We start from the raw sequence: 24,324 nt of genomic DNA on the forward strand, positions 1-24,324 counted from the left end.
AAGAAAAATTGCCCTTTTTTCCACATATGGAGTCTCTCATGAGGGCCGTGATTGGCCCGCGGGCCATACTTTGTGACATACCTGGCATATTGTGCTGATAAAAGGATATAAGTCACTGTTGCACTCTCTTATACCCTCTGTATATAATGTATGCCGAAACATAGCAATTGATAAAAAATCAGCTGAAATGTTGTGTTTTAAGGCTTAATATCCAAAAAACTAAATTGTGCACTTTATTTTGAAGACTTATGAGCATATTTTTTGACTTGTTTTTAAGAACTCCAGCAGATTGAGGAGAGATGAGGGGAGATGAAGGTGGGACAGGTGGGGAGAGGAGAGACAGTGGGAGATGACCTGGGACAAGGCTTCTGATCTATGGAGGCAGTTACTAATACATGCTGGAATAAATGCAGTCACTTCGATAACTCTTCATTCAGCACACACACATGAGCAGAGGCTCAGATTCACACCCACCACCTGCCTCCTGCTCACAGCAATCACAAACACACACACATTTATTTCCATGAGTTATAAGGACTTCCTATTGACTCCCATTCATTCCATGGCGACGTTGGCCATAAACAAAATGTCAGGAGTCCATCCTTTATTCTAAATCATGGTTTAAAGCGAACATTTAATGATGTATTCTTTGTGCCCAAAATGTTTATTCCACCACAGCACGAGTAATGTACACACACACACACACACACACACACACACACACACACACACGCTGTTCTGTATAAAGCACAGACCTGGTCACATGTTTAATTTAACAATGCATTATTAGCCCAAGAACAGACTGAAACATCACAAAAGACTTAGTTAGACTTAGACTAAGTTTAAAACTCAAATGTCTACCAGAGATGACTTGCCAGCTGACCAGCTCAATTTACAAAGATGGATTACACACGCGCACGCATGCACGCACACACGCAGGCAGGCACACACACGCAGGCAGGCACACACACACACACACACACACACACACACACACAGCGATCAGGGAATTGTTCTTCATCCATAAGGTCCAGACTCTCATTTCCATTTGAATTAAAGATACCCAAACTTGTCAGAATGGCGTAAACTATCACCAATTATGAGGAGAGCAGAAAGCTTTCTGCCCAATAACAGAAAATGTGCTCCTTCTTTTTTTTTTTTTTTTTTTCAATCAATAATAGTTTGTTTTTGTTCTTTTCTAATGATCTGACAGATGTTTAAAACTACACTTAATTTTTTTAGGGGGGTGAGGAAAGTATTTCAAAGGTTAATCTAAAGTATTGCACAGAAAACTACAGATGTTTTTGAATTTTAACTTAGAATTTAATGTTAATTTTTCTAGTATTGCATGTATTTGCATTTTACCCAGTTAATTTAATGGTGATTTATATACAGTGTGAAATAATCCATTCAGCCGCTTTCCACCGAGTATCTGGTTTGTATTGGTAGTCCCAGGGCTGTTTCTAGCTTTGTGGGGGCTCTATTCAAGATGCTGTTTGCCCCCCCCCCCCCCCCCCAGTTTGCCGAACTATGATGTAGAAATTCCTAACCCTAGATGACCCACGAAGAAGACCCACAATCTATTACACTTCACGGGCAAAACAGGCTACACTCATGATAACCTCACATATTGAAACTAAACGTTAAGTTGAGCCACTCGAGCAAGTTAAACTGATATTACAAGGGAAATAACAATCCTCATATACGTCAATGTAAAACAGATATTGAGTGTTTTTTAAAACGTATTCATTCACACATGTCCATTATCCTGTACCAACGTCGTTAATCCAGCACAGGACACCAATCAGAGCATCTGCACTTTTTTTAAAGTTAAAGATGTTGGGTATGGAATAACAGATCTGTACGTTTGAAGGTTCCTTAGTTGCAAAGTCCTGCACACAAGGTTACAATACTAGCGTACTGTAAATACCCACACTGTGTTACCTGGTCCCATTCCCTGGGCTGCTCCCATGAGGCAGCCTGGAATAAAATGTTTACTGAAATCCTGCACATATTTAAACGTTTATCCATCAGCAAATGAAGGTTATAGTTCATGAAAAAATAAATATACATTCACTAAGTCGACAAAGTCAGTCGTCCACATTGTATGTCGACTCATTTCACTTTGACTGACCTAATTATACAGTGGGCTTGAACACACCTGAAGGGATTTATTTGTGTTTGTTTTGTTTTACCTCTTTGATGCTTTTCTCTTGGTATTTGATATTTTTCTTGTTGTGTTGTTTCCCCCCAATGTAGAATAACCTTGACAGAATCCAACCTACCTTATCTTTTTGTAATCACAAGAGATGATAAATATTCATGCGATTTGTGCTTTTTATTCTTCTTAACCATTTTCAAAGAAAAAAGATAAAATGTCAGATTCATTTTTGTATGCATATTTTTGTTTCTTCTGCTGCTGAAAAATAATACTTTGACATGCAAAAGAAAGATGATACATATCTGTTTGGTTTTTTTCTATCACAGAGATCTGGACAGGTCCATGGATAAAGTCCAACTGACATGTAAGCAGCGTTTTTAAATTGATTGTAATTAGAGGCAGCCAAAAAGCAATCTGACTATACGGCACGCGTGAACGGCAGCTGTTGCACCACAAGCAAAATCTTTATTCATGAAAAAGCGGTGAATGTACAATACACACACGGGGACTTGAATGTAAATTTCTCTCCATCTGCTGGACAGTAGTAGCAAGGTGGCTCCGATGAAACATGGACTTCTGCTGAGAGTAAATGCCAAATTGTCACACACACACACACACACACACACACACACACACACACACATCTAAAAACAGACAGTAGAGAGCTTTGTTATGGACGATCTGACTCGAGCGAGGCTTGTGATGAATGGTTCGAGTTTGGGGACAATTTAAGTTATCGACCATGGAGTCTCCCCCATCGTGCCCCGCTTAAAGAGGTTGATTAAGCAGACTTGCTGTTGTTAAAATCAATTTCATATTCTGTTTTCACAGTTTCCCTCACAAGTCAGATACCCTTTCACTTTTCCCTATAAAGATACATCTTTTGGAATATACCTGGCCCAGTTTAGATATCCAATTCAAGTGGGGAATGTTGTGAACGTGGAAATACGCTGTATATTTTTGATCAATGTGAGAAGATGCAACACAAAATTAAGGCACATTGTGATGTATTAAAAACCGGCTCGAATAAGTTGCACCATTTTTCGAGAAAACGGTTCACCTGTGGTCTCGCAATCCCCAATATTTCCAAAATTGCAGGGACACTTGTCTAAGGCAAAAGCTATTTTTTGGGATTTTGGACTGTGATGTTAGAAGCACAGTGGTTTTCGTGGTAAGAAATCCTCATTAGCTGCAGCAGAGCATTTACCTGCGCTCTTAATTGGAGATATGGACTTTGGAGTACCAGGTAAATGTGATTTACACTTTCAGCTACAAGCATTTAAGGTCTTTTCTAACACCTAGAAATGGTACTTTAATGGTCCAGTGTGTCAGAATTCGTGACATGTAACGGTGAGACTGCAGAGTACGACAAACGCAAGGCTCCTCCGCTCACCCCTCCCCGTCTCAAGTGCACCAGGGAACCGCAGTGGCCTTCACATACCAAAAAAAGGATGCACACGCTCTTTCACATCTCCCCGCACTCTTTCTGTGTTGGTTTATGCATCGGGGTTTATGTGAGTGAAGCTGTTTGTCTGGGCTGCTGTAGAAACATGTCAGCACAAGATGGCAGCCTTTGCAAAACAAGGCTCTTCCTTAAAGTGCATGTAAAGGCTTATTCTGAGGTAGGCTTCTTATTTTGTAGCGATCGCACACTACTGTTCACATTTTTGTGAACATAAGTGGTGGAACTCCTCAGGAAGAATATTCATTTTCCTGGCAATAAACCCTCTGAAATGATACACACCGGACCTTTAGTGATTGCCAGGCAGGGCGATATAACTGCAGCAGGTAAAAGTGGAAGAAGTTGTAGGTGTACAGGGATGAAGGAAAACCTGATTTGCAGAGCGGCAATCTGAAAGATAAGGAGACGGGAGATAAATGAGTAGATGATGAGTCAGTGAGGAAGGCAATTATTTGGAGGGGGAGGCACAGACTGAAGGGAGGAGAGTGGGCGAGGAGAGGATGGCAGGGCGGAGATGGAGGGTGGCTGAGAGGGGATTAAAACAAAGAAAGAGACAGGAAGTGATAAATTAAAGGACAGGTGCGGAGGTGAGTGAGAGCACCGTGTCATCAGTCACTCCCACATGTCAAATGCAATCAGTGAACTGCTTAACATACGATAACACTTTACAGAGCCTAATCTGCAGACGGTAGAGATGGTAACACACACACACACATACAAACAAACAAACACATATTTATGTAACAGCTATTTTAGTGAGGACACTCATTGGTATTGGAATTATGGTATCATGATAATCAGGCCACCTGGATTTAGTATTTTCGATGTAGAATTGTCAAAATAATGTTCAGTGAGTGAGTGCTTCTGACTTTTTTCCCAAAATAACTTTCACTTTTGATATCTGGCACCTATTCAACTGTTTAGGAATTACTGTCCTGAAAAGCTCACGTCACAAACGCGTGACTGTCCCTGTCTGTGATTGGACGGTCATTCAGCAGAAGTTCTGAGGGCGACCGTAATGAGTACACAGGTTCTGTCCAGTATCCATCCATCCATCTTCTAGCCCTTTATCCTCCACATGAGGGCCACATGCGCTGTCCTGCCAATCTCAGCTGAAATAGGGTGAAAGGCAGGTCACAGCCCCGGACAGATCGCCAATCCATAATTTTTGAATTTCTTAGATATCACCAGTGTTGGGCACCTTACTTACCTTACTAAAGTAATTAGTTCTAGTTACAAATTACTCAGGGGTGTGATTGGCAAAGGACAAAAAAAAAAAAGGAATATATACGGTGCACCTACCATGACGCGACGGCATTGTATTGTTTCAAAAATTAAAATAAAGTGCAGTAGCCTGGAAGAGAGTTAAACCATGTTAAAAAAAAAATGTAAACGCTCTTTCATTACTCACAGAGACTTTCATCTTGGGAGAGATGGCCTCAGTGCCACAATTTCCATCTTGAAAGTGGTTGTCAAAGAAACACTGCTAGAGATGTCGTTTCAGTGTTTAATGAAATACAATGTTTAGTTTTTGAATCAATCTGTCAATTATTTTCTCGATTAATTGAATATTTTTTTGTCCATAAAATAGAGTTAAAATGTTGATCAGTGTTTATCAAACCTGGAACCTAGTTTTAATGATTTTTTTTGTCAAATGGAGCAAAGAAACCAGACAATATTATAATAATATAAGCTAAAAAATCACAAAGCTTGCATTCATTGTTTTAAAAAAAAAAAAAAAAAATCTCTAACATCGATTAATTCATAATTGCAGCCCTACTGGTTACCTAAATAATTCCTGAATATTACATGATAACAAAAAAATCATAAAAAATGATTTATAATATAAAGTGCTGGGCACTATACGGCGTTAACGTTAATGCATGACGCGTTTCCATGGCAACTGTACGGTGGCCCTGAGGTGCAAAACACAAACGCAAATCAAAAACACAAACACAAATCAAAAACACAAACACAAAACACACACACACACACACACACACACACACACACACACACACACACACACACACACACACACACACACACGTTCTTGATTTTGAATCCTTGCATGCGTAAAAAATTTGCTGCCATGGAATTCAATCAAGTTATTTGCCATCAATGAAAGTGACCTATTAGCCGCTGTGAAGGAGTTAGCGAAGCACAGAAGGCCTAACTATGGCCAGATGGACCAACTAGCTGGCTGGCAGGAAGTAACAGGCTGTACACTTCTTTTTGATTGGCTCTAATTATGATCTACTGCAGTGCCTTCCAGGGAATTGCTGACTGCAGTGATGTGTGTTGTCTGTGTTTGTGCATGCTCAGGCTTTTTTTTTGTGGTCAAACCAAAGTTTTCAAAGGGAAAAGAGGACAAGGCTAATGCTGTATTTTGAGCAGGTAAAAAGCAGCTTACGTTGAATGTTGGCAGAAGTCATTGAACTGCGTGGACTTTAAAATGATTCAATGTTATTCGTTTCAGTGTTTGAAACTACAACACTAGTTCTGCACTTTTTAGACTCACCCATAGAGGGACGAGACTTCCCAGAATGGACGAGACTTCATTTCCCAGAATGTAAACACGGTGTCGGCCATCTTTGCTAACAGTTATGACCGGCTCTGGCTCCCTTTAATTTGGCCTTGTAAACTGAGAAGACAACATAGTTTTCAATTATTAAATTAATAAGAATGTTATATTGATTGACACATTTACAGGACTGCCACTCTCCTACATGCACTTTCATGAGCATTACAACAAACGGAACAAGGTCCTTTGTGTTAACATGTTGCTAAATAGCACACCTAATTTAGTATTTTGGTTCATTTTTTTAGACAACAGGATGTTTTCCTTTACCTTGTTAAAGGGGAAATAAGTAGTTTATAGTGCCATCTAGAGGAGAGGCTGAAATTTACAACAAAGACCTGCTGCTCTGCTCACCCCCTCCCTTCCCTGAGCGCTACGGTATCCGCAGCTGGTCAAATGTCGTCCTCGTCGTCTTTCTCTGTGTCAGCAGATGAGGTTTGTGAGGCGAGGGAGAGGGCGAGCTACCGCGGCCGTAACAGACGAAGCAGAGAGAGAGGAGGCGGGACTTCTGCTACAAGTAAAGAGACGCTTGTTTTGTTCTCTCGCGTTTGTCCTTACAGGCTCCGGTAGAAACATGGCGTCTCGCTGCTAACAGTGGCTATGCAACCGCGGTCCGCGGTCATGTTATTTTACATGACTTTTTGAAACACTACGAAAATGAAACAAAAACTATTATACAGCGACTAGACAATGCAGGAGCACATAATATGTATAAAAAAGTGGATTTTGGGTTATATAAACCCATAAATACTACATATTGTACCTTTAAGCAGTGTTGGCAGTTTCAACTGATGTTAGGTAAAGACCTGCCTTATCAGCATACAGGTAACAACAAGTAATGAAAACTTCCTGAAAAACTAAGTTCAATCAGTAGACATAATGAATTTACCACTGCACCATTAAAAAAAGCTTCCCATCAACTCCACATCCCAATCACACAATTATCAATATGATGTGAAGGCCTGTTAATATTTATGCTCATTTTTCAGGTTTATTGTCTGAAGGACCATGGCTCAAGCACCATGGTTGATTGAATCAGGGCAAACGTGTTCCCAATAAGACACAAACTAACACTGGTGCCTAAATGAAGTACAGAAACCATGTTTTCCTTCAGGAGGATGACTTTGCATCTCGTTTGCAAAAGTTGTCTCTCACCCTTTAACACTGTATGAATCTGTTTTGTTGCGGCCATTAGCAAAACTACATCTTAATGCTATTTTAAACGAGACTTTACAAATGGACAAAAAAAGTCCTTGAAGTGGTCATTAAAATGGAAATTTTAACATCTAAATTCCAATTCAACTAGGCAAACCATCTGCTGCCGAACATCGTGTGATTTAATCAAAAGCTTCAAAGCGGCTATTAAATGGACCTGAGGTGAAATTGTTTTGCTACTAACGTCAACTTGAAAACCCTGCCCTGTCCCTCTCCTCCTTCCTCCTGCCTTTATTTCCTATTATCCAATTTTTTTTTACACCCTAACCAACTTCTCCACTTCTTTTACATCCCATTCTCCTCATCTTCTCTGTCAGCCTCCTTTTCTCCCCATTACCCTTCCTCATCCTCCCACTCTTCCCCTCCCTCCTTCCATCCTCTCCTTTTTCAGAGGGAGCTGCTCTACATGCCAGACCTCTTCTCCAGCCTTCTCTTCTCATCCAACCTCTAATCAGATCAATTCACTATTCCATTCACAGGGATATAATAAGGTGATTATGCATGGGCTCTGCACTGCTCCTACACATACATTTGCACACACTCACACATGCATGCACGCACACACACACACACACACACACACACCCTGCCCCTTTAGCAGTGATGGAATCTGACGTTGCATTTCCCTTAAAAAATTCTGTGGATGTCCTCTGTCAGAGAATGCTGGCAACCTGGTGCTCCCCTGATTAATTTGTCTCTTCACTTCTAATTACTATCAGGATCGAGGCAGGGTGCAGAAATGGAAGGAAGGAGGGAGGAGAGGAGGAGGAGGAAATGAGGAAAGAAAGAAGGCAAGGAGGAAGAGAGGACGGTGCCTCTAAACGTTTGATTAGAATCCACCAGGAGACCTCTATGGATCAAAGCGTGCATGAATGACCTCTATAGTGCAGCAGTCACTTCACCACATTGTTCTTTCCCAACCTGTAACACAGTCATAATGGCGGATGACTGATGTGCAAATGTCTGTAAACAACAACCTTACTTGTTTAATAATTTAATTAAATAATTTCTAGACTCGCTCACAGAAGTGACAGCAAGAAACAGGGGGGAAGAAATTAGGACGTAAAATGAAATATAAGAGGAACCTGAGACTCAATGGGGGGGGGGGGGGGTTGTTATTTCCGTGCAGGACTGGCAGTGTGTCCTGGCTCTGTGATTGCAAGTATGCAATTTTCACTCCGGTTACACAAAGAAACAGCAGATGATGAGAGGGGAGCAGGTTTAGAAAGTCACAGAAGTGCTTGTTCTACAAAACGGCTTGGCTAGACTAGAGAGCACCTGCCCATTATTTATTCCCCTACAGGGGTATTTTACAGCACATATAGAGAACTTTTGTGTCTAATAATGGAAAATGTGATTCTTGTGTGTTTTCCATTCATTCATCATCTCCTGGTTAAACACTTTTGTGAAGTGAAGTCCCCACAATAATTGTTTAGCATTTAGGGCTGTAATCAAGATTTCAGCCTCTAGGGGCTGCTATGGTACTTAATTTTCTATATATCTCTATAAGGACTTTTGAATTAGTTTTTTTTCTGCATGTATGAAGTATCTGCATTGACTTTTCATTGTTTTAAAGTAGCTCTTATTACAGCCATTTGGTGTTTAGATGCTTTTGTAGTTGAAATGAAGTTTTAATGATGAAATAAAGGCCAAAGAAAATCAAATATTCCATCTTGAGAGGTGCTCAGCAAATTACAAATTAGTTTTTACCTATTTTATTCGTTTTTTTTTATTATTATTTTTTTTTTTTTTTCAATACTTAAAGGTGAAGTAAGTAGTTTATAGTGCCATCTAGGGGAGAGGATGAAATTTACAACAAAGAACTGCTCCTCTGCTCACCCCCTCCCTTCCCTGAGCGCTACGGTACACTCAGCCGGTCAAATGTCGTCCTCGTCGTCTTTCTCCGTGTCATCAGATGAGGTTCGTGAGGCGAGGGAGAGGGCGAGCTACCGCGGCCGTAGCAGACGAAGCGGAGAGAGTGGAGGCGGGACTTCCGCTACATGTAAAGCGACGCTTGATTTGTTCTCTCGCGTTTGTCCTTACAGGCTCCGGTAGAAACATGGCGTCTCGCTGCTAACAGTGGCTATGCAACCGCGGCCCGCGACCATGTTATTTTACGTGACTTTTTGAAACCCTACGAAAATGAAACAAAGAATATTATACAGCGACTAGACAATGCAGGAGCACATAATATGTATAAAAAAGTGGATTTTGGGTTATATAAACCCATAAATACTACACAGTGTCCCTTTAACTCACAATCTTCTTTGGTGTAAACACAGACCTTGCCAGGACCAGTTGTCATCATTCCCAGGCCTTAAAGCTAAGACGTGGTTAAGCTAAAGTTTTATGGTTAGATAATATTGTGGTCAGGCTGTCCAAATACTTGGAATGTGTAGTGCAGACTCCTAACAAGAAACTCTGCACAAATCTGTGTGTCCCTGCGTGTGTGTGTTATTTTAGATTGGATTAGATTAGATCGGATGACAGTGCTGTGAATTTCTTGTAATTTCATGCTACAGACTTCACCATAGTTCCACTGTGACCATGTAGTATTATTTTGTCACTTAGCTGCTGTCTGTGTGGCTCTCTAACATCTAACAGAGATGTGGGCTGACCACTGGGTCGTGTTTAATTCCTAATCTGAATTAAGGAGAGGGAAACACTGGCCTGCAACCCTGCACATAGACCCCCTGCACTTTGTCAGAGGACAACATTTTTAGAAGAAAAATTTACCGCTGTGGTCAGACACCATTTGACCAAATGAGTCCTCGCATTGATTTCTGGTGCAGAGTATTTATTTAGCCTTTTGGAGGTTTCCTCTGGTTTCGACTGTAAGAGAATTTATTTCTTCACAGTGGAAATAATATTTGGATTGGATTATTTGGGCAATAAAAATCCTCTCTTTCTTGAGGTGTACTTACATATTTTCCTCTTTTTATCCTATGCATTTCATGAATTCAAATACAGATGCTCTTGCAATGATAATTAAACCATATGACAAACCTCATATGATAATGAAGACCATCATGTGTGCCTAAAACCCTCAGAAGATATCTTAGAAGTCAACTTTGAAAACAGATTTTTGTCTTTTTTCCTGACAAAAGAAGAATATCAGAATATCACAGTTGGGTACCTGAACTTCCCCAGTGAGCGTTAGACTTATAACACTATGAAATAGTTGAGCTACTATATCAGGAGGCTGAATATTAATGGGGCCATATGTAAAGTATGTGATGCAGATACTATAATCCAAATCTGAAAGATGCTCCACAAGGAACTACACTTCTACCCATTTCCTATAACATAACAACAGAATTTGCAGGCTGTAAATTATAATTTAAATTAATATAAATAAATTAATATACCGGCTGCACCATTGTCGTCAGTGGAGCCAGAGTTTCAGTTTAATGTTTCCATAATCCTTGCCCTTTTATGACATAATACAATACATTTCTTACATACAGCTCGACGTTTCCTGCTCGTCTCCACTCTTCATCATCGTTACTACTTATGCTAATAATACTTTATATGACACCATGATTCAATAGCCACGAGAAAACCTAGAGAGGGCCATTCATGAATGCTGATTCGACTATAAAAAAAAAAAACTATTCTCACTCTGATAATGGCTCTTACACCAGTCTTAAACTCAGCCGTGCACATATTCTAATATGTGTCTGAAGGCTCGATGTGAGCTTTGCATTCATCCCAGTCTTTGGAGGTTGTGCACATTAATGTGTCTGTTTGTGGCAGGTCCAAGACAACAGAGTGAGTCTCACGAAAACAAGAGTAATGCGGGAGTTAAAGGCCGTCTCTCTTAAGCAGTCACGTCATGGATGTTTTGACAGAAGGAGAGTGAATGAGCGTCCACTTAAGAGAAGACAGATCAGGTCAAAATGACTCGAAACAACATTAGTAATCCATCCAGACTATTGTTTACTTGGACATCAGTGAAGCTCCTCAGGCTGATTGAACGCCATGGGAGCCAAACCTCTCGCACAGCTGCAGCTTACACATTCATGACTTTGCTCTTTTTTTTTTTTTGTCCTGAGCTCCAGCAACAGGAATAACTCCAGGAGAGTGATTTAACAGAGTGAATCCAACCTATTTTCATGGAAGTGGTCTGTCTCTCTGAGATGAAAAGTGACAGTGAAATGTGAATCTGGACTGTCTTCCTGCAAGTGAATATAATCACAGAAATGGAAATTATGCAATTTTTTTCCTTTTGAAGGCACCAGCGAGTGGGAATCTGACCGTGTAACGGATGGAGAAATTAAAGGCAGGGGAGAAGAATTTGGAACAATGGATTTCCATTAGAATAGAAATAGTGTCACTCTCAGGGGGGATCAGACATTTTCTGCTCCGAGGACTCCGAGGAAAAGCCACAGAGAGACTGATGACATCTTAAATGAACAGTGGTCGTCGTCGGGCACAGTCCCCAGTATTCTGAATACTCTGTGTCTGCCTGTTAGTGTGAGAGTAATTTAACAAGAACTATTTCTATCTTTTTGAGTTATTCTTTTGCATCTGGAATGTAATAACTGAACTCATCACACGCTTTTTGTGCTTTTAAATTGTGACTGTGATCTTGACTGCACTTTGTATTTGCCAAATTGTAGAAATCTGTCTTTTTATTTATTATAATGTGTGTTCCTGATCTCTTGGCCATGCAGGTCACTGTCGTGGAAGACTTTTTCGAATCAATTTGAAGAAAAGAAGAAAAGTTAAGTAGTTTTACCTTTTTCACCATGCCCACCATAAGTTTTCCACCATTAGCGTTTAGCTCACACCTTTTTTCAATTGTCTAATTGGTTGTTTTTCCTTTCTTTCAAATTTAATAACTCCTTGATTGGTGAATAGATTGTCGACCGTCTCTGTCCGAATGCATGAGGTAATTGTGCATTCGTGCAAAAACCCATGTAGCGAGAGGCGAGCTACCGTACTCTCAAGTTTTCTCCCTGCACGAAGCCTTTGCCGCGCACCTGCAATCTTCAAATCCTCACTACAAAGTGAGGCCTTTAATTGTCTCATTTTATATGGGGCTGATACCGTACTTTTTCATCTTGGCTTGGTTATGAAGTTTACCCATCTGTCCGTACATAATACTAACTTAATACACACATTCATTATGAAGACATTAAAACTTTTGGTTATAATGAAGCATTTCAGTATGACAGTTGTCAAATATACACACTTCTCCTGTCTCTGTCTAATGAAGAGTTTTTCACTATTCCCATCAGCTGATTTCACAGACTTCAAAAACACAGGAGCCTGTTTTAATTTGCCCTTGGATGTTATCAGAAATCATGAGGCTCCTGGGCTGAGTACAGTAACACTGGTATTCCCCCACACACCAACCTGAGAGACCTGAGAGACTATTATCAAACTCTTATTTTGTTAAATATGCCAATTTGAGACAGTTCCACTACAATCTTTTCCTCAACATCACCCTTTTTAAAGAAATATTCATCTCAATGGGACTTTACCTGGTTAAATAAAGGTTAAATAAAACATTAAAAAATATATATATGCTAACTTTTTGATTGACAAGTGTCAGCATTGCCTACAGGGACATTTTTCTAGTAGGAAATGACATGTGGAACACAATCTTCTAGATCAGTGTCATGAGTATAAGGCTACATTGAGGCTGGGGATTCATCTAATAATGTGTTGTATCAGTTGAAACATCTCTTATGGTACTTTTCCACAGCCCCTGCACGGGATGGTACGGCATGGCACGGCATGACTCAAAATGGTTTGGTTTTACATTCCTAGGAGCTTGGAACCTAGCATGGTCATCATTTATATCTCCCCTCCAAAGAAGATCTCTCCAATCCCACTCAAGGAAGATGCTGTGCTGAATGATGAGGAATTGTAGCACCTTCTTCTCCTGTTGTACAAACTGAAAACATCAAAGGACAAGGATGCGTTGGTGGTAATAAAAGCAGCAATTCATTTAAATTACATACTGCATTCTAAGAATGACCATCTGCGAAATATACAGAATTTAATCATCAAACATAAATCATGCATGACGTGTTTTGCTGCTCACAAAGAGGCAGAAAGAGGGAAAAATGTATTTCCCAATGATGTGTTTGTTTGTGACCTGACAATTAAGAACCTAATATAATTTCATTAGTCCTAGACAGATGTACAATGTCATAGTTGACAACTCTCGATGCAGCTCCTGCTTTGACCACTTGAGACAAATCTGTCTCAAGTGACATTTTTGCGTATGTTCAAGTTACTTTCATGGTCACTGGCTAAAGCACATTATTAACATTCAGTACGTGTACATTCTGGCTCTCCGCTCTCAGGACTGCTACGTGACTCCAAACGATAAACACAAACTGTCCTCGGTCAACATAAAAGTGAATGATTGGGATTCACACTTCCCCCCCCCCCCCCCCTCTAATGCTGCAGTGACCTTCTCACTTTTCTTCAAGTTGAGAAGGTCGGGACTGAGGACATTCACAGACTCTCACTTTGGCAAAACAAGAAATGTGTGTGTAGTTAAGAATGAGGTGACAACAGACTGATAGGGGAGGGTCAATTTGCAGGCATTAAGCAGAAATCAATTCAAGTGTAGATTAAAGAGAAATTACTTGTATACCACAAGCCACCAAGAGCTGATCAAATCTCTCTGCTTTTAATTACATTACAGTACGGGCAAGGGCGGAATTATAGATCCATCAGATTTAGATTAGGCAAACCCAGAGCAATACTCTTAATTCAAATTGGGATTACTCTGCACCTAAGAACAACAAACACCTGACATGAAATTAATTTGCACGTATCAACATAGCATCATCCGAGAACTGTAGTCTTCCCTATAGGCCACAGCCAGGGATTCTGGGCCAACACTGCAGACAGTTCTCTCAATCTTGTCACGTCAAAGTGACAGAAATTGAGCAGGGAGGAGTGCTTTGGAGAAGTGATGTCGATAGTTCCTTTCTTGACGAGGTGAAAGAGTGACACTTATGGTGCTGCAATATCTATGGCTATAATATTAGATATGTTTACTGTACAGTTTTAGAGACATTTCAGCTGAAATGTTTCACATTAAATCAAGCAAATTATTTGAGATGTAATAAGATTTGTATTTTCATTTTAAAACTGTGCAGTAGAAATGTCAAATTTACAATGTGTTAGTAGTCATAGATCAGTTCATGAATCAGTTGTGTCCAGAACCTATTATGCCTCAAAGTTGGGAATATTTTTTCGATTTTAAAAGTGCTAATGTGAGACTTTCGAAATTTTGAGTTTGAATTAAATGGGATGCTATAAAAAACAAACGTTTCCATAAGTTCTGATTCAAAAGTCTCACATTGTCACATTTTGTTTTTGAAAATTGCACGTTTAAATTGATCAAATCATTTGAGATGCAATAAGATTTGAAATTTTTTATTTTTTTTTTATTTAAAAAAAATGCAAATGTGAGACATTTATTTTGAAAACGGTAGAGTAAAAATGACTGATATTTTGTACAGTACTAGATATCAATGTGCTGAACACAATTTTGCCTGTCTTCTTCAGAACTTATAGAGAACTTTCTTTGTGCAGTTGCTCAAAGTCCAGGTATTATGTTTCTGATTCCTTCAGACGTGCACCCAGACAGAGATACAGTAGGCTTGGTGTTTTATTTTAAAACCGGATGTCGATATCCTGACAAAATTTTTTTTACCGTATAAAGCCTTTGAACGGAGAGGGTTAAAATTCAGCTTCGAATTCATTCATTCATTTATTTATTTATTATCATTATTACCGTTGTTGTTTTATTATTTTTCTTTTTACACGTAGGAACTGTCGGGGTTTCACAATGTTTCCGCCGGGGACTGTACTGGTTGAGCACTCACTTCCGTCATTTCCTCCCTCCACACACGTGAATCCTCAGTACATGTGAGGAGCAGGAACATTTCTTCCTACCTGAAAAAAACCAAACTTGTGTCATATTTGGATCTTATGGTTGTCGATACCAGAACCATGGAGTCTTCAGAGGAGGAGGAACAGCTCGGCTTCGACTCCGATGACGATAAGAGTGAATTATCAGACGATGAGGTCAGTTTAGCTCGTTTTGTGCTACGTACACAACAATCACGTATACGAACAGAAGAGACGGACGTGTACACAGTCGTATGAGGGGCTTTCTTCATAATAAACGATGTACATTATTGTGTTTAGTTGTAAAATTGCATTGTTTCTTATGCAATTTGAAGACCATAGTCGCTCCCCAGTCGCCAGCTCGTACATTACACCTAAAATATGATTTCTCAATAAGTGTTCACATGTCTTACCAAACACACGTGTCTTGTAATGTAACGTTTATAGTTCATGTTAATGTATATATTGTATCTGTTTCTAATGTGTTTCATTAGTTTCCCTAATTGTTTTTTTTAACTCGAATGTACTGTAATTGCACCCAATTACCCCCCAGAGATTAGTGAATTATTTTGTTTATGTTTGAAATTCTCTCTGTGTGCTGAGCTTTTTCCTATGGTTGTGACATTTTTTTCTTTTCAAATGATTGATTTTGTCTCCTTTAGCTCCAAGAAGCCTTTGCAAAAGGGTTGCTGAAACCGGGCATGAATGTGCAGGTGGCCAAAGCCAAAAAGGCTGTCAACAATGTGGTGAGTGAATGAGTCAACTGCATTAAAGTGTGATTAGTTAGCTGTTGCGTGTGTAGGTATGAAAACATTACTTAGTCCAAGTGTTACTTAATAAACTTAAGACATACTCTGATTATCTGTTTTACTCGTTTTGTGATACAGGCAGGTTTGAAGCAGTGTCTTGCCGAATTCCGTAAAGAACTTCCCTGGGTGGAGAGGTTGGCTATGACCAACCTACCTGCTGAAGACCTTATTTCCAAGGCTGATGGGAAAGCACCTGCTGGAAACAATGATGAGATCAACGCGGATGATGATTTCCAGAGGGAGATGTTCTTGTAAGTGTGCAATATGTAAAAGAAAGTCATTTTTAATGTATATATATTCAGGGTTTCCTCCAGGATTTTTTTAAACTATGGGGGGGCTGACAACGACATGGATTTTGAAATGTGAAATTATAACTATTTCAAACTGAATGTTTTCTCAATACATTATTTACTATAGGGTTTCCGGTAGATTAATTGAAAACAGGATCTTGCAGTATCACAACAAAAAACAACAACAACTTAAAGATATAATTTAAATAACTAAACTAGTCTATACTGAATACAGTCAAATAAACATCTTTAAATAAACAATTACCTGGCCATTACCTAAGCTAACGTTATGTTGTGCTGTTCAAAATGTGTATCTGAAATGTAACAGGTTAAGTTTTACAGTTAAAAAATCTGCAACAAGATAATATCTCTCTCTACTGTATAACCAAAGACTCGCCATGGTTTATTCGGCCTAAAGTAATTAGTAAAGTGTCATTGGTACAAAAATAAAATAAAAATAAGAGTCTCTCTGAAATAATGATAGAAATAATGCTTATCCTGTATTAACCAATCAATAACACGTTTATCTCAACTCAGGATTTTTTCTGGAGTGAAAATTAATATTCGGATGTGGAAAACGCAGTCACGGCGCTGCTGTCTGCTTTGCGAGTGGGCGGTGAGCACCGCATGTAAACGTTTCATTAATGTTAATATATTGTTTCTTACACTGAATGAAGCCTGTCACATTTGGGACAAGAGTCGGGACCTTACATTAATTGCACAAAACAGCGCTCAGCATTTGTTTGTTGTTTATTCAAACCAGTATGTGCGGAGAGTGTGAAGCCTTATTGGCACAGGTCGGGAGGTGGGGGGAGCGAGAGTGAGGTCTGTGGTCTTGGCCATTAGTTCATTTACTTATTTTTGTGTTGGTATTATGTTGTGAACAAAACTGTATCAAATATAACCTAGCTTAGGTACCTATCTTTCACCCTTTTCTCTCCCTCCAAGTCGGACTGTTGTCTCAACTTTTTTGTCTTTCGCGTGCCGCAGTAGACAGGCAAGTGGTGACTCCGGTGTTGGTTTTTCAAAATAAGAGTAGGCTATTTGCAGCATAGCGTCACATTTCACGAAAAACACCATGTTTTGTGCCAAAATTAAATTTCATACAATAATTTACATTAATATGAACATAAAACAACATGAAAACATGGTTTATTTTTCGGTGGTGGTGCGCCACAGTCAATTACATGTAGAGCAGGGGTTCTCAAAGTTTTGACACCTGAGGGCCAATTTAGGAATCCAACATTGGACTGAGGGCCACCAAATGAAGAAAAAAAAACAGAAAGAAATCCCATTTGTAATAATTTTAATGACCAGATTTTATGACCAGTTCTACAGTTTACACTTATTAGTATTACTATTACAGTATTAGTATTACTGTATCCAGTAATGTCCAATAAACATTTAACAAGCTTAGTAGCTCCTGTAAAACCATAAACTGTAATTCATTGCGGGCCACTCGAAATGTTTCTGCGGGCCGCCATTGGCCCACGGGCCGCACTTTGAGAACCAATGATGTAGAGGAAACCCTGATATTATGACCAATATTAATCTCTCAAATAAATGTTTTAACCACAAGATCCACTAAGTAGCTTTTCTGTCAGCTATTGTATCATACTCATCGCATTCTCATCTTATTTGTCATAGAAATGTCAACGTTCAGGTACTCGTTAATTAATCAGTGTCGCATTGACGATATTTAAATAACTGCCATAATGTTTATTCTGATATCTGTGTTTTTGTTGTAAGCGTCACAGGATCAGTTTGCAGCTTTCAGGCAGTACATAAAGTTTGTAAAATGGTTCTAATACTGCTACAGCTCAGTCTTTATGTTCTGTGTTTGTTCACTTACAGCTACCGTCAAGCTCAAGCTACAGCCCTTGGGTCGTTGCCCCTCTTAAAGAAACACAACATAGCCACCAAGAGGCCGGATGATTACTTTGCAGAGATGGCCAAGTCAGATCAGCAAATGCAGAAGGTGAGCATTTAGATCACTGTAAGTGAACTTGCAATATGACAAAGGTGCAGTTGTAAAAAAAAAAAGTTTTTAAAAGAGATTGTTGGTATGACCCGCTAAAAATATATAAAAGCTCATTTGTTAATCTTAAAGTCGTCTTTAAGACACTGCAAACCTTTTGTTAATTTTCTTCATTTTATCTCACACAGTGGCTCATAAGCTGTCTTTCATTGACCTGAAATCCAAATGTGTTTTTAAGCATTAATGTTTGCTCTTTGTCTATGTAGATCAGGAAAAAGCTAATTTCAAAGCAGATGATTATGGAGAGGTCAGAGAAGGCCAAGAAGCTGCGTGAACAGAGGAAGTTTGGCAAAAAGGTAAGTCTCTGTTTTGGTCTGGTAGTCTAGTCTTTAGTTTCCCACTTTAGGAACCTGTCTTTACACTGCTTGTATCATTATAAAAAATATAGCCAGACTGATAATATGTGTATGATGCATTGCTCTACTTTAGTGATTACATGTTTAAGTGTTTTTGATTGTGTGTCAGGTCCAAATAGAAGTGATGCAGAAGAGACAGAAAGAGAAGAAGGCTATGATGTCTGCTGTAAAGAAATACCAAAAAGGTAAGTGTGATTTCTGATTTTCAGACTCTTTATGGAAGTTATATTGTTCTGCAATTACTGTTCCCTTAAAGATATAAAACAGTAAGACTAATGTTATGGTTTTGTACTTACATTAGCCCAAATGCCCTTTAAACCATAGAAATTAGCTTTTCTATTGAATGTAAAGGTCATTTCATTTGTCACCTTTAAGTAGCGTAATTCTCTTTGCAGTGCTGCTGCTGTTTTCCATAGGGTTAGCCTTTGAAAACTGCCATAAATTAACTTTTAAATGCTCTGAATTCTCCCCTCTACATTACAAAATATCAAGACTTTTTTGTGTGAAGCCATGGATTTAAAGATCCTGCACACACATTTCACAATAAAAGCCCTGCCTTAAAAGAAATGAATGGAAACGGGGAACAGAAAGAATGGTTGCTGCAGCAGTGGTCCCAACTGAAGTGAAGATTACAGTTCTGTGGCATATGCAACATAAAAAAAAAAATTAGCTGGAATTCAAAGCAACGTCAGGGGTTGAAGGCAGTTAATCAGAATGTGAGTCACAGCTGTTCCTCGATGTCATCGCACTTATTTTTTTGTTATTTGAATTGAGAGAGGGGCAGAAATGACATACTGTGCATTAAAATCAAAATTTGTGATACAAATATAATTTTCCGTTTTTGTTCAACTTATACACTCATCCTCTCTATTTCTCTCTCTCTCTCTCTCACAGGAATGACCGACAAACTGGATTTCCTGGAAGGAGACAAGAAGAAACCTAAAGACTCCGGTCAAGGCTCGAAGAAAGCAGCGAATAAGAAGGGGTAAGGTTTCAGCTGTGCTCATGGCAGTCATAAATCTCCAGCTCGATATTTTTCAATTCCTCGCGTTTCACAAATGGCTGAAATGTAACGGTTGTTTTCATAGCCCCAATGCTAAGAGGAAATCTAAGGACCAAAGGTTTGGCTTCGGAGGCAAGAAGAGTGGAAAGAAGTGGAATACCAAAGAGAGCCACAACGACGTTTCCGGCTTCCGCGCCAAGGTGGCTAACGCGAAGGGCGGCAAGGGAGGGAAGAAAGGCAAAGGAGGACAACAAAACGTGAGTCATAACACTCATAAAACTGTCCCGACTGATTAAATACTTGTAGATATGATGTTGATAGAAATGACAAGTTACTGGAAAAACTTTCCACTTTAATATTTGTTTCACTTTGGCTTTCAGAAACGTCCTGGCAAGTCCGTACGCAGGAAGATAAAGTCTCGCTCATAAAACCTGGTCGACCAACTAAAAGGACTAAGATTTGCGAACAAGAGGGAACATGCACCTGCTCCCCATTGGCTCCTCTGTACACCTTAGGAGGCATGTACAGTATTTCTCCTCCACCTTTTTTGTACCATAGCTTCTGGTAAATGAGTCTGGGCTCATATGGTGGATGCTATAACCCCCGTCAAACCACAGAGAGACATGTGGTGCCATATTGCTGAGGAAGCTACTGAAAGGACACTGCTGGTGTAGAGAAGACAAAGAGTGGACAGCCTTCATCAACCCATAATGTCAAATGTATTCTCACACACAGAAAAAGAACATTTGAACATGAAAGTGTCAAAGAGAAGGTTTTATTGCTTGTGGCCCTTTTTGTGTCTATAAGTTTGTCCTAACAGATACTTTAATTATACCTTAATCACCCCAACAGTTATTCATTTACCTAATGTGTGCAGTTTGAAGAATTCAGTTTTATTTTTTGTCTCCGTCTCGGCTTACTGACTCATCAATTCTCCCGTGTGACATGACATTTTGTAATATCGAGCAGCCGTCAGCTTTGCCCTTTCCCATTCATTTGTATGGTTAGTATGTGATGGGCGAGTGTGCTTTGTATAGACCTGTTTAAGTGTTTTTTAAGTTTGTGAAAATGGGAAATTAAACTTCTGCTACTGACACAACCTGCATGTTTACATCTGAGCACACATTTTCACTTCCGTGTTCTCTAATTTGCGGCTCGTAGAGCAGATTCTTTGTGTTTGGTGATGTCCGTGCTTGTTCGGCTGAAATTGAGCCTCTTGTCGTCGCGTTTCGGTGGAATCTGGAAAGATGGCAACAACAGAAGTGGTCAGATTTAGCATCTGATTAAGATCTGGAGATAAAAGTGAAGAGAAATTAGCATTTCAGAAATAGAGTATGCTTCATTTTGGGTTTTGTAATTGATACCAAATCTTTTAAACCGGTCACTTTGGATATTAGTGCTTTTTACCTCGTATAAGGGATTAGTTGCTATATTTCTATTACTTTACCTACACATACAAAAAGAAAATGAGGATAACCAAAATTGAGTTAAAGTTAAATAATAGCATGATTTATAAATAATAAGAACTTGTTTGTTTTACATTTAATGAAGTATCTTTTTACAAAACAAATGAACAACCTCAAATTTCTTGATCTAAATACCCTTAAATAGTGAATGGAAGCATAATATTGTTGAAATTGCACTTATATGAACTTACAGATCACAGTAGATTTTAGTCACACGTCTCTAGAACTGAAAAATATAGCATTTCACAGTACAATAAGGATCTAAGCGTGTTGTGAAAATTTCAATGGGCCGGATTAGACCCTGTGGTGGACCAGTTCTGGCCTGTGGGCCGTACATTTGACTGATTTAAGACATTCATTACAGTTAAATGACCCATTTGTATCAATTTGATACAAACCTGTTGGAGCTATATTTAATATATATTATCTGTACTGTACACATACTGTAGATCCTGATCCAGTGCCAACGTAAACCTCTAAAAGTTTAATTTTAAACGCCTGCCTTTTCTTTCTGAGGTGAAGGTGAAACCTCACAGGACACATTTTAACAACTGGCAATAAAAAGTAACATTTGCTGGACTTGATATTGAGGTGTAGTCGGCCTCATTATTTTTACCCAAACCTGTCATTTTTTTTTATCACAGCAGGGGGAAAAACTGTGTACTTAAACTGTGACTCCACAGTTTCTTGAGTAACTTCAGTTTTCTCACCAGTGGAGATGACACCCATCCTATCTCCTGACTCTCAGTCATTGGCATTGCATATTTTTTGGTGGGTTCCTGGCGTGCTCTGTGGAACGCTTCTATGAAGTCAGCTGGAAAAACAAAGATTTACTGTACATCAGCAGCAGCAACAACCTGTGTCTCAGGACATGACGATGAAGATTGTGCCTTTAATTGGTATTTAATCAGTGTAAAAGAGAAGAGGGAGCAATGGAAAAACGTACAATTCTCTCCAATCACTTCTGCCGGTTTGGCTGCCATGGGTTTATCTGGCAGGACATGTACTGAAAAGTAAAAGAGACACTGTGACAGACAGACATAGTACCCTTTTAAATATACATTATAGTGTACATGCAACTGTCTAAACTGCAATTTAAGCAAAACATTAAGATTAAAGAAGTTGCAGGGTCATTGAACCCAAAAAAAACAGCTATTGTGAAAGAATGAGCAAAACAAAAGAAATATACAATATGAAAATTTGTAAAGGATAAGTATAGTATAGAGATGCACAATGCACAAAAAATATATATATATATATATATATATATATATATATTTTAGTCCTAAAAAATACAACGTTTCAGTTTTTGGCTCCCTCAACATTTAAGGAAAGTTAGGCTCCTCCCGAACCCTGAGGGAACGTTCTCTAAACGTTCGCTTTTGGTTTGGTTGTAACTAACCTTAGGAGATAAAAATGTACTAATCCGATTACAATCCAATATATCGCATGCTTCACTGTGCACATACTGTAGAAAATGTAAATTAAAAATCAGCTGAAGCATTTTAGCTGAGTCATGTTTGGCCTCTTTATTTTCTTCTTTTTCGGACAAAAAACAGTTTCTTACACAGTTGGAGAATGATGTCTTTGAAATGACTTAGCACAAATGTGTTGTTAGCAGCTAGCGTGCATAAGTTAGCAGGACGTTTGATATTCGCTGGATATTCGTTTTCAAAAGACATTTTCTCAATCAAATGTCTATTTGTTGATTTTTGGTTAATATTTTAAATATTTAATTTCATACTGTTTCACAATAATGGCAGACATCAACAAAACGTCACCTGTAGTAAGTAGCCGCCAACCGTTGTCAACTACTGCAGCAATCAGAATGGGAAAATGTCTATTTGTTGATTGAGAAAATGTTTTTGGAAAACGAATATCAAACGTCCTGCTAACGTATGGTATTTGTACTTATTGGTATTGGAAGATACTCGTGTTTGTGATATCGGTATTTTATCGGACACAAAAAAGTGGTATCGTCCCATCCCCAGGTAATGGAACAAGTCGTGTTTAAAGCAAGACGTACTCTTGTGTTGTATATTAATAATATAAAATGCTGTACATTTGATACTATTTGGTGATGAGATAAAGTAGTTTATAAATGAAGGCGTCTCTTACTAGGAATGGAGTAATTTATACTTCTGCTGATTCCTCATCAAACATGTGTTGCCTTTGTAAATGTTGCACGTGTGTTTGAAATAAACAACTATGGAATAGTTTCTACATCACATGGTACTAATGAATATCCCTCTACTGTCTGCACTGTATATGATGAAATATAGTTTCTTGGGAGGAAGAGATTGAATTCACAGACTTAAAGTCCTGTTATCAGTCAGTTACACATGGACTCTTAAGGAAATGAAAGGATTCACTCCTCTGCTGTTGAAAAGAAAAGGATTCGCTATGATTAAAAGAGAACCAAAGAGGTGAGAGACAATTTTTTTCCTTTTTTCTTACATTTCATGCGTGGATTGATGCTGAACTCCGTGTGAAGTTTCTGGTGTCTCTGTTCTTTCCGTATCGTCTCGATGTGAATTGCGTTCTGATGAACCATATCCACTTTCTCATTTCCTGCCATGTTGAAAGATGAGCAACACTCTTTTAGCGACGTGTAGAGAGAAAGCATGAGAGAGAGGCCTGGGCCTGTTCTCTTGGACATATTGCTTAGCAACGGGAAACACTGCAGCCTGCAACTGCAGTAGCGGCACTCGGCCACACGATGGCGACATGTGCATGGGTTTGTCTCGTGGTGAAAATAATCCACATCCATTTGGAAATAGTAGTTCTTTACACTTGAATTTAATTGAATGACTTTATTCCTGTCCCGGGGGGGGGGGGGGATACACATTTACAACAGCTCAGTTAAGGTGACAAGAGGTGCAGAAATGTGCAAGGGCATAATAAGTAAAAAGAAATAAAACGTAAAGATAAGAGTAAAAATAGGATCAAATAAAGTAAAATATGGTCAAAAAAAAAAATTGCACTCTAAATATAAGTAAAAAAGAAATAAAACGTAAAGATAAGAGTAAAAATAGAATAAATGAACATCATTACTTTGG

At 38.9% G+C, this 24,324-nt stretch overlaps 2 protein-coding genes across 2 annotated transcripts; one reads left to right on the plus strand and one right to left on the minus strand.

Moving 5' to 3' along the window:
• Positions 1-15,316: 15,316 nt before the first annotated feature.
• ebna1bp2 (EBNA1 binding protein 2) lies at positions 15,317-20,948 on the plus strand. The gene is made up of 9 exons (XM_083887987.1): positions 15,317-15,480; positions 15,966-16,049; positions 16,191-16,363; positions 18,257-18,380; positions 18,647-18,736; positions 18,906-18,981; positions 19,691-19,781; positions 19,885-20,056; positions 20,180-20,948. Exons 1-9 carry the CDS (start codon positions 15,385-15,387, stop codon positions 20,225-20,227), a joined length of 954 nt encoding a protein of 317 aa, XP_083744113.1. The 5' UTR covers positions 15,317-15,384; the 3' UTR covers positions 20,228-20,948.
• On the minus strand, positions 20,943-23,843 carry cfap144 (cilia and flagella associated protein 144; the record flags this gene model as incomplete). The annotated part of the gene is made up of 4 exons (XM_083887754.1): positions 20,943-21,038; positions 21,976-22,079; positions 22,212-22,271; positions 23,723-23,843. 4 exons carry the CDS (start codon positions 23,841-23,843, stop codon positions 20,943-20,945), a joined length of 381 nt encoding a protein of 126 aa, XP_083743880.1.
• Positions 23,844-24,324: the final 481 nt, after the last annotated feature.

The sequence above is a fragment of the Microchirus variegatus genome (assembly GCF_963457635.1).
Source record: "Microchirus variegatus genome assembly, chromosome: 4".
NCBI classification, from domain to species: Eukaryota; Metazoa; Chordata; class Actinopteri; order Pleuronectiformes; family Soleidae; genus Microchirus; species Microchirus variegatus.